This window comes from Orbicella franksi, chromosome 9 (genome assembly GCF_964199315.1).
Source record: "Orbicella franksi chromosome 9, jaOrbFran1.1, whole genome shotgun sequence".
Taxonomy (NCBI): Eukaryota; Metazoa; Cnidaria; class Anthozoa; order Scleractinia; family Merulinidae; genus Orbicella; species Orbicella franksi.
In genome coordinates, this window is record NC_138153.1 from 8,236,241 (window position 1) to 8,247,926 (window position 11,686).

The 11,686-nt window shown below is 40.0% G+C and overlaps 1 protein-coding gene across 1 annotated transcript in view; it reads right to left on the bottom strand.

Annotated features, from left to right (window-relative positions):
• Nucleotides 1–7,877, bottom strand: part of LOC145496730 (sushi, von Willebrand factor type A, EGF and pentraxin domain-containing protein 1-like) — a 47,594-nt gene extending 39,717 nt beyond the window's left edge. The window contains exons 1-5 of the mRNA XM_081476466.1: nt 7,076–7,877; nt 5,859–6,020; nt 3,586–3,747; nt 1,664–1,855; nt 98–304 (exon numbers count right to left, since the gene is read on the bottom strand). Coding sequence (XP_081332592.1) covers nt 98–304; nt 1,664–1,855; nt 3,586–3,747; nt 5,859–6,020; nt 7,076–7,850 — 1,498 coding nt within the window. The 5' untranslated portion in view covers nt 7,851–7,877. The remainder of the gene's footprint in view (nt 1–97; nt 305–1,663; nt 1,856–3,585; nt 3,748–5,858; nt 6,021–7,075) is intronic.
• Between the last annotated feature and the right edge of the window lie 3,809 nt (nt 7,878–11,686).

Consider the following 11,686-nt stretch of genomic DNA (forward strand, 5'->3'; position numbering starts at 1 on the left):
AGCTTTAGGTGTTTGGGAAGCGGGCCACACACTCCCTCACGATTTTTCTGGGAGTACCCCCCGGAGACTGACGTCGGCCAATTCCTTTTTAACTTACCTTTACAAGTAGGATGCGGTAGAGGAGCCCACGTTTTGTTCAGCCGACACGTGATGTTTTCGTTCCCTTCACGTTGGAACCCAGTCCTGCATTTATAGGTACACTTTGTCTGATATACCATGTTGGTTGCTGGGCTTCCGTCAGGTTTGGTACATGTTCCCGTAGGGGGATTAGCGTTGGGGACAGACTTGTGTTTGCAGACAATAGCTGATCAAGAAATAATCAACCCATGTTAACCAATAGAGTACGATTTGGCAAACAGATGGTGCCTGTCATAAGAGGATGGTCTCAGAGCGCTCAAGGACGTTCGCCCGAAAATGCGCTGCTTGATAGATTACTTGGCTTCACACTAGAAGCTAAGTTAGTTTCAAGTAAGCACTTCACTTAAGTGCACTTGAAAATCTCAAGTCATACTTTAGAAAACTTGGCTTCACACCTGATGACAAAGAGTGTCACTTGAAGCATTTTCGCAGTAGAATCAGTCACACATATCACAAATGCGATTGTTCGTCAGTAAAATCGTGATGAAATGCATATGGTCGCTTTGTTGCTAAAGAGCAAAGGAACAAACGACATCTTCTGTATTTCTCTAGAATGGCTCAACGCGGGTTTCGGCAAAGAAATTGCTGTATGGCTTTAGCTAACCTAGAAAATGCATATCCGTGTGACTCGTCCACTGTTTAACAGAGTTTTTCAAGTGCAAAGAAATGACCTGGTTGAAACTTAAACAGAAGCTGGTTTGTAATTTGCAGAAGAGCATTTGGTGTCGAATGATATGAAAAGCAATGGTTTAAGCTGTCTATGATGATGAAATTCAAACAATTAATTTGTTTATCGGTCCGTTGATCAGAATTATAGCAATGCTGCACATCGCTTTCAGTTGGCTCCCATTTCCTATTTGTCAAGTGCGTTCTCAAGTGTGGTGTGCACCATACTTGGCGGCGCACTTCGGCTTCTTTGATCTACGAACGTTTCCATGGTCACTAAGTAAAGTCCAAGTAAGAACATTTTACCCCTTCACACTAAAAGTAGCTTCCAAGTGCACTTAGATTATAGTTACAAGCTCTAGTGTGAAGCCAAGTATTTTCTTCAAACTTCTACTGAGGACAGACAATGCATTACTTGTTTCAGGAATAAAAAAAAATTGGGGGTCACGGACTTCGTTTCAGAGAAAAAGCGTGTGGAAAAGTAGTCTGATTTTGAAAAATTGGCGCGCGTAAATCAGCATAGTCTGCCAGAATTTTTAGCTTAAAATATCAAAGATGAATCAACGGAGACAAGCTATCCTCGCAATATTTTGTATAAGTGAATCCGTTGCGTTAATAATTCTAAATGTTGCCAGCGTTTTCACAAAACATAGCCCTTCAAGAGGCATTTGAAACCGCGGCACAGATAAACGAAGAGCTAGAAAGAACGGAATTCGATAGTCCGTGTTGCAAAAAATTCAAACTTCTAATCGATGGATTGTCTTTATTTTTCCGACGAGCGTCCCTGACCTAAGAGTCCACTCCACAGGGATCTAGAATACGTTTGCTCGTTGTGTTTGTGTATGTCTTGTTTGCATACCTGTACATTGAACAGCGGTTCCACTCCAACGCATTACATCTCCAGCCTGGACAGTACATGTTCTACTGGTAGTTCCGACAGACATTTCGAACCCCTCTAAACATTCAAACGTGCATGTCGATCCATAAGTGTTATAACAGTTCCCTTTTATAATTCCGTTGGCTGGCCATGTCAGCGTCTCACAATGACGGACTGTTCAAATAAAGAGACACAATGGTATAAGGTACTTTATCTTGCCTCTTTGCATTATACATTGGATTGCACAGCCGCGCTATCAAACTGAAAAAGGATGTGTAAGCGGGCATAATTATGATAATAACAATAACAATAATAACAATAATATTAATAACAATCAAATTATATTGAGCAGATATCAATATAACATTTTTCAGCTGCGCATTACAATGTTTAAGAAAATGTAACTACTTATAAACCCTCAATCTTACTTAAAAATCCTAAAAACATCTCTAATACAAGTTCTTTTTAGAATTGACAACAATGGGCATCTCAATCTAATGTTAACGGCACGTAGCTTTGACAGATAACTTTTTTCCTTGCGAGACTGGCAATGTAGTAAATGTAGGATATTAGACGGCGGCACACGTTTTCCCGCTCTTCGCGTCCGCTAGAAGTTATTACCTCGAGTTTTCATTGGTTCACTGGATTTCCTTTGTCTCTTTGATTGGCCAGAGTGATTACTTTGGATTTGGTTTTGCGCCACGTAATTAAAGAACGCTCTATAACGTGTTTCATTATCTTTCAATATACAAAAAGACTAAAACGCCTAAAATGGTAAAAGCAAGGAATTATCCATCACGTCAGCACCTGGGGAAAAAGGTGAAGTCTGCATACGAGTCAAGTGGCCCATCAGGACGGAGTTAATCCCGATTTCTGTAGCATGAAACGACTGGGAGTATATCTACTCCCCCCTGGATGAGATGCTAGTCCATCACAGGGTTACCCCCAGCATTAATTAAGTTCGCCGGTACCCATTTATACACCCGGGTGGTGAAGAGAGGCACTGTGAGAGTAAGAGGCACTGTCAGAACATTGCCCCCGACGCATTGTCCCCGGTCAGGGCTCGAACCCAGACCGCTTGATTCGGAGACGAGCGCACTAACCATGAGGCCACTACGTCTCCCTGGTCAGAACCTGGAAGCTACCAAAAACCTTATGAATCCGGAAATTTGAATGGACCAATCAGGATTCAGCAGTTGGGAAAAACTGTACTGTCCTGACGTAAAATGCATGTTTAAAGGAAAGACAGTCCAGTCGGGCAACTTTTCTCACCGGTGACAGCATTGAATATTCACGAAAAAGGATTAATAACTCAAATAACCGTATCAGATTAAAGCTTTTAATTTGGATCCGAAACTGGGTCGCCCGCGTTCGGTAGGGCAGCTCGGTTTTGATTGGCACACGTCCTGCGGGCGCAGCGCCCGTATGTAAGGAAAACTGACATGGAACAAACACCTTAGTTAAGAAGGGAAGGAGCGGAGATGGAAGCTGATGGGCTACATATTACAGCAGAGTGAGGACCCGGGCACCAAAAGGAGGAAGATGAGTATGATCTGTAAAGACCACCTGAAGGAATAGGGACCAAGTAGTTGGAAATTTTGGATTAAAGTGCCAAGAGTTGCAGCAGTCAGGGGAGGGAATGGAGACACTATGTAAAGGACTTGTATGCATCACCATGGACACGAAGGAAGATAAGTGACAGGTATCATAATAAAGGCCACGGCTAAATTCGTTTACATTTATAAGACACAACTGGGAGGAAAAGTTCAAGTAAAACTTGAATTCTGAGATTACATGCTTTACTTGGTTAGCTCATGGCACAGTATCCTAGCATGTGATTGTATTTGCATTTACCTTGCCTTGAACTCAGAAGCAATCACTTGAAAGCTATTATAATTACTAACTTGTACAAGCTGCTCCGGTTTGTGGTGTGCCAGCATATCCTGTAAAACATTTGCAGTCCACGATACTTCTGCTGCCTTTACGCTGGTGACCAGAGTTAGCAGGGCAAGCTGTGCATGTGGCCGCATATCCACGGAAATCCTTGTAGGTTGAAAATGGGCACTCTGCCAAACGAACCAAAAACAAAATCAAATTACAAATTAAACCACCCGCCTATAGCGTAGGCAAATCGAGGCGGGTAAAGGTAGCTGCGTTGCGTCAAGTGGCCCATCAGGCTGGAGCTTATCCCATTTTATGTAATTTCTGACGAATAAAGGACGAATTAGTCGGAAATTATCATTCTGACGGCACGTTGGAGAGACTCGCGATGCATTACGGGATGCTTAGGGGCTGTTTAAGATTTTGGCGTACGATTTAAGTCATTCTAAGTCGGTCAGTCGTAGTGTTCGCCCACTTTAGTTTTTAAGATTATGTTTCGATTTGATCAACTTGTGGAAATAGAATACCCTTTCCTCGGGGTTTTGTGCTGCTACATTATATGAGGAATAAGTTTCCACATATTTTTTTGGCCATCGCAGGGTTACTCCCAGCATTAAGTTCGCCGGTACCCATTTATACGCCTGGGTGGAGAGAGGCACTGTGAGAGTAAAGTGTCTTGCACAAGAACACAACACAATGTCCCCAGCCAGGGCTCGAACCCGGACCGCTCAATCGGGAGACGAGCGCACTAAACATGAAGCCACCGCGCCTCCCAAATCGACCCGTGCACTATAATGAATAATAATACATTAAGTTAAAAGGCAAGAAAGAATAAAATTAAACAAACACGTACGCAAGTACAATAAGTCGACCTGGTGATAAGTGGGGCTAATGATGAAAAGAATTGGGAAAAGGGGAAGTTACAATAAATACAGTCATAAGATACAATAATTATGGGTTTTCAATTTAATCCTAAACACTGTGAGGAGCAATTTATGACTTTAAACTTTACTTCTCGAGCCTTCACAGTCATAGCAATTTGTAGGCTCATGGTTAGTGGCAGATTCAAGCAGAGGCTAAGGCTGTACACTCATAATAATTTTTAACAGCATTGGTAGGCGCGGAAATGAGTAATTAGTTTCTTGCTCACAGTTGAACCTCGCTATTTCGAACTCACAGGTGAAACGAAAAATTGTTCGAAATAGCGGGAGTTCGAAATAGCTGATAGTAAATGACTGAAGGAAAATTCCAAGGGAAATGGTTTTGAGTTCGAAATAAAGGAAAATTAAAAATAACTGAGTTCAAATTAGCCGGGTCCAACTGTCTATTCAATGACTGAGAAAAATACTTCATTGTGATTGGTTGAGAGCTAGCCAATGTAATCGTTAATTTCAATTTGCATTGCAGTAAAAATTAACTTGCGCTCTTTCGTTATTTGTTTCAGTCCTATAAAAAAAATTGAAAAATTACGTGAAACCTGGAGCAATTAAGGATTCACACGATGAGTAACATTTGAAAATCCTTTCAAATTGCACTCGCCAAAGGCTCGAGCATATTAAGATTACCAGTACAAAACAGAATTGATGATTAATCATTACTTAAATCGATCATTCGAATAGAAATCCACTATATGGATAATGACTCTGATAGTAGAAAGCGAAATATTCCGTTTAAACCAGCCGGGACAAACAAGAACACATTCAGCTAAAGGTATGCATCTTTAATCACCATCTATACCGTTGGAATAACTCTAAGATAACGGCTCCCACGCGACCATGATGGCAAGCGAAGTAGCGCGCGGAGAAACGCAGCAAAATAGACCAGATATTGACCAAGACAAAGAAATAGAGAATGATATTAAGGAAAAACAATATTTATTTGGAACTGTGGCATAAATAGTTTGGCTCGATTGTTTATAACTTCATCCCGCAAGCAATACGTCTGGGCTGCCTGAGTTGTTATATGCCCAAGAAAATTACCGATAATCATCATGATTGGCTGAGAGCAGGTCGATTCATCGCTAATTTTTATTTTGCACTGTGGTGTTAATTAACACGCGCGAGTTCGTAATTTTCTCAGTCATATAATAAATGAATAATTGTTTCAATTGGAATATATGTACACTATTTGTGAAATTTGAAAAATCCTTCCAGGGTTACACTCGCAGTAAAGGCTCGTGCAATAGTAAGAGAATTTTCAAATATCGATCACTCGTTAAATCATTCGCATTCATGCGATTACCTATACTTTCAGCATAGCTACAATTATAACGATAAACAGTACAGTAATTACCTACCGATACATTGACCTACGTATCCAGAGCCTGCATATCCCATTGAACATCCGCATCTATAGTCACCGTACACTAAGCCACAGGAACAATTGGCATTTGGATCGCAGTTATTGTTACATTTCGACGCAGGTACATTTTCTGTTTGCCAAAGTTGTTCGTAAGGATCTGAAGGGAAATGGCAAAGTTAACAGCTATAAAGATCTACAACTATTTCACAAACACTTTCAGTGCATTACCTACAGATGCACCCAGGCCGGCTAAATAATATCCCGAGCAAAGGAGAAGATTCTCAGATGAAGGTTTAACTTGAGCTTAATTCTAAGCCTTCAGTTAAATAAACTCCATCTAGATCCGGGGGGGGGGTACTCCGGGCAAATGGGCCTTTCTGAACCTTTAACATTTTAAGTAACAAGCAAGAGGAGGCCAAAATTAACTATTCTTATTTCTCAGCCTAAAGAAAAACGAACTACTTAATGATAGGGAGCTTAAGCGACGACGACGGCGACGCCGAGGACAACGTCTAGTCAAAAATAAATTTATATTTTGCTAGCGAAATTCGCGATTGTCTAGATCTGTTCAGAGCGCCAGTGGCTCTAAAAACGCGCTCAGGCTAGATATGCAATGACAGAGTTCGATTCCAAATGGAAATACGAAAAATTAGCGGTCGTTGTTCGCGTTCATCAGACTACGCAGAACTTGGTCTTTTCACGTTCTTGTTTTACAGAGGACGGCAAAGAAATGTACAAAGATTTATAACGCACGTGCACAGCTATTGTTTTGCTCATTAAACCTTTTGTTTAGTGACGTTCTCGTTGCCGTCGTCGTGGTGGTTTGCTTAAACTCCCTAGTATTTCAAAATTAACCTTTCATTTCATCTTGCTTGGAAATTTTCGATAATGATTGAGGACTCGATCAGCCACTTCTTTTTTTTAAATTTAGGTTATCATCGATTAAATATATTACTTCAAAGATAATCCTTCTAAAATTCAATTAAAAAAAAAAAACAAGAAAAGTACTGCCATGACTTAAAAAATCGATCAGATCAAAAATAGTGTGCGCTAATTCTACGGACACCATTATCTGACATCACCTACTGCTGATGCAGCCATCGTTTGAATCCCAACCATTATTGTTTTCAAAAATTTATCTCGGTGCAAAGATACCACCTTTATTTTCTTTATTACAAGTCTTTTAAGAAAAATGTTATACGGCCAACTCACCTCCTCTGATATAAGTTGCAAGTTCAGCGAATTCGTTGAAGTCTCTCAAATGAAATGCGTGCTTGTCGGGGTCGTCAACGAGTTGTCGAAGTCTGGGGAAGTCGACATACCCTACGCCTATGGCAAATACCTCCACATGACCCGCTAGCAGTTTCTGCGCTCGAGAGATGGGGCTGGAATCATGGTAAGGGTAATTCCAGTAGCCATCTGTGAGAAGGATAACGACAGTTTTAATCTTAGTATTTGGCTGTCTCTTCAAAGCGTTATTGAGGCAGACCTCCCAGGCTAATTGAAAGGCGTCTCTCATGTTTGTCATCCAGCCATTGATGCTGTGGGACATCGACTTAAACCTTTCGTTGAACGTACACTTGTTCTTTGTTACATCGGGAGCCGAAATTTGAGTAATGAATTTCGTTGCGGTACTTCCGAACGGTATCACCTCAACGCGGGTTGCTTGCAGGCCTACGCTCATCTCGTTCAGTAAGTTCATGACGAATTTCTTTTCTTCGTTGAAGTCGCTTGTCCATAAACTGCCCGAGGTGTCCACTAAGAACACCAGATCAGCTTGCTGTTGGTAGAAGCCATGACTACCGCTAACCTGATCTCTGAGAATCTTCAACTGCTCTTTTGAGACTTTCAGCCAGTCTTGCGTAGTGACAAACTGAAAATTCATGAGAAGAAAAACGGCAACGGGGAGAAAAACTTTCATTTTCCCCATAGCTGAAACGATGCTCGCCCAAGGCTTGTGAACACGCAAAACATTAAGCGTTTTCATCAACTCTGAGAGTTCGTCATCAAAACTCAGCTGTGTACACTAATTACAGCGGAATTTTGTCATAGTAACGATTTCGGCCAGCTGATTACATATGATCTGATCAACCGACGCAAAAGCAGCTGTGAAATTCCCAGAAAGGTTTCAATTCGTGACAAAGAGTTTGCATAATGACTAGAAAATACATTTGACTTTGTCCATGAATTTTTCGGCAATCACGTTAATGAGTGATTAGAGTTTATGCGCTGAACCTTCGGCAGGAAGATTGGTTACATCAAAAAGACAGTGTTTGAAAGCGTCTCTCAAAACGTTACTATACAGTTCCTGTAGGCTTGAGACAGCCTAAATTCCCATGTTAACCTGTAACGGCAGCAAACGGAAAGAAATCGCACCTGAGTGATGAATTAATAATCATGAAATAAAGACGATATTGATCAATGCCAACATATGGAGCTGTGGTTTGGTCTCCTAAAAGCTATTTTTGAACTTTCACGGACGACCTTTTTCTTGGGGAAGACTTCTGCCATAGGGACGCCTATGAAGACGTCCGTAATTCATTTATTCCATTTTACATTGATCAGTATTTCATGTTTGCATTCTCCAACAACAAATAATCAATAGAGAAAAGCATGTGATAAAATAACTTCTTAATCCACGCCTTTGATATCAGGATGCAATTTAGTTAATTTTCTGTTTTCCTTGTAGTCAAATATCTGAAGGGAGTACAGAAATTCAATTTGTTTTAGTGATATTCATGCAGATTCTTATTGCTATAGATTAGTGTGGGACTTTCTCGAGAACGTGCAGAGCTGCATGTGGTTTGAATGATTTTTCAGCTGCGTTTTAAAAATTTTTGGGTAGGCATTGTATTCCTTCAAGTCTTCAGCTAAAAACCTTGGGATAAAAAACTAAAATTACAAAATTGCGTTGCCCATAAACTGAAATTGTGGTAATGTGAAGGCAAGATGGACGAGCACAATTCAACTTGCTAAGAAAGAATGCCTTTACATAAAACTCTACAAAAGCCTCTTATGATCTTACAAGGTTTATGTACCCTTGCACCAAATTTCTTTACAAAGCTTTACGCTAATCCGTATGAGTAAACCGACGCGGTCTTCGAGCTTACCCACCGGCCAACTTTGCGGAAAAGAGAGGGTACATGAAATCAAAGAAGTCAATAAATTCAAAGCAAAATTTTCGCTCGGTCAAGACGGAAAGTTGCCTAATGAGTCATTTTCAGATGTAAACAGTTTACAGGTGAACATACAAGGAAAAACTACTCCTTAGCTGCAAGGTTAAGTATTTTAAAAGTATAATAACTCGCATCCATTTTATTAATTAACTGGGTCGGAGGGCGGCTGAGAAAACAACTCAAATCTCAAACCGCAGGGAATTGCTTGAATATTTAAGAAAACAGACAATCTTTTAAAAAATTAAAAGTGATTTAGAGGAATGGAAGTAAAACAGGAATAAAAATTATTGATCAGTAACGGGTTCACACACATGGAACACAAACCGTAACAACATAATTGGAGAGAAAACGATGCATATGACCTCGTTGTAACTGATTTCGGCATTTTATTGATAAAGAGATTAGTAGCTGTAAGGCCAACTGGAAAATCTTCCCGCGAAGGCAATGTTACATTGGACAATTTATTTCTCTTGCAAATTAAAATACAAATCTATCAGTGTAACCGTCCTTGGGTCGTCGTCTCCTCTCGTCGTCTCGCTTAGGGGAAATTGAGGACTTTGGTCTCACTTAAAGGTGTTTAGTGTGAACGCGCATACTTTTAAACGCGCATACTTTTAGCCGTCAAGGTATCTTTTAGGGTTGCACTCGAAGACACAATAAAAATAACGCTGACATATCTTTTTAATGTAATGTCTTTTGGGGGTCAAGTAAAGCTCAAACCACGCTCAGTTTGGTCTCCTATAAAGAGTCCCCGGGAAATTAACATGTCTCGGAACGTTTTTCTTCCGGAAAGCGTTTTTACGGAGTAGAAATACGTTTTGCGTTTCATAACGATTACCGAAACAAAGTAAAAAGCGTTGCGAGGCATCGTCTGGTGCAATTTGTCCTGCAGCAGCGCAACAAAATTGCGATCGACTTAAGCTGTTAAGGAGGCAATGCTTGCGATTAGAGAGAAACACAGAGTAACTCGAATAAACACCAAGGCAAAAACAGATTGCATTTTTTTCCTTTAATTTCTTGGCTACAATGGAATCAGCAGTCCGACCACACTCATTTTAAAACTACTAGCATCGTAAATAGATACACTCGAATAAGGTTGATTGCTAAATTCGACACTGCATATATTTAGTTTACAATTAGAGTTCTGACAAACCACTTAATTGTCTCAATTTTCATGAAATTAAGTGATCCTGTGAATTACACTTGATTTCAGAATTATGCAAAAGTTTCTTGATGTGCGAAATGCTTTCTTAATGAGACTGAAACTGCAGTTAAATCCTAGTAAGGTTAACGTATACCTTTAGAGTTGTCTGACGTTCAAGCGATGTTGCGCGTCCAGTTTGAACTGTTGACATGACCTCTAAATGCGAGTTTCCGAATCGCCTTTTGAAGTCGAAGAGTTCTTTTTTTTTTTTTTGCTAATTAATTATAAATTTGTTTCTAAGTTTGTAGACCTAAAGCGCAAAAGAAACGTGTCTGCATTTTGTCAGATACAATATCAGTGAAAACTTACAGAAAATTTTCGAAATAGGATCAAAAACATATGGTGTGATCGTACAAAAATCGCTTTGGAAGAAAAAATATTTCGAAACAAAAAACTGATTCGCAGATAAGTTTTTGTTGTTTATATGTCAAACCAGCTGCTGTCCAAATTTGAAGGCAAACGAGCAAATTCTTTTTTAGCTTCAAAAGGTGATTAGGACGCTTACATATAGAGGTCGTGATAAATTTGGCAATTCATTTTATTTCAAAATTTCTGTTACTGTTTGATAGCGAGCTCTATAAGCTTTAATTTGATATAGATGTCTAAGTATCTATAGTCCGAACGCGCTAAATCGCAAAGACGCGAGACACCTCTAAAGGTATATGGTAACCTTAATATGACTACTGTCAAGAACATACAACTTTTCCCTCTTGTTGAGGTGTCCGTGTTGTTTTTACAGAACTACACCTGGTTCACGAACAGGAAAGCGGAAAAGGTGCTTTTGCTGAAGTCGTAGCTTGCACATGCGCCGTTTTGAAACTATCCCCTACAATGAAAGAAGGGATACTTCTAAAGCCGAGAATGAGAAATGAGAAATAGGAATAAGGAATGAGAAATAGGAAATGGAGAGTCGGAATGGAGAATGAGTATGTGGAACGGAGATCGATCAATTCGCAATTATGGAATGGAAATTGGGAAATGGGGATTGGGGAATGGGAATTGAAAATTGTTGAGTCAATTGTTATTAGCACGGAAGAAAACTTTTTCAGCCGCGATTATCCAACGTTTTTTGAAACTTTACGGGGTAAAATAAAGTTATAAGATATAAATATTCACATGCTAATTGCAGACAATATGAAAGAAAGTTGATTTGCCGATGAAAAGAAAAAATAAGAGAGAGGTGGAATTATCTGACACTAAGCAGGCAACGATGATAATTTTACAGCTATTGTCAATCTTAATCTCAAAGGTCGCGATCCTTTTCGTCGTTCTGTTACTGCCTACCGAAAATGCACGGGCTCTAGATCTAGGGAAGAGATTCACATAATGCGAGTATCACCAGAGGTAGTGAAGGAGATCCCGTGGAAGTTGACTGACATCCTCTATGACATTCTCCTTGTTACTTGCTTATCTTCAGGTAGTTAGATATGATTTCCAGTCCGT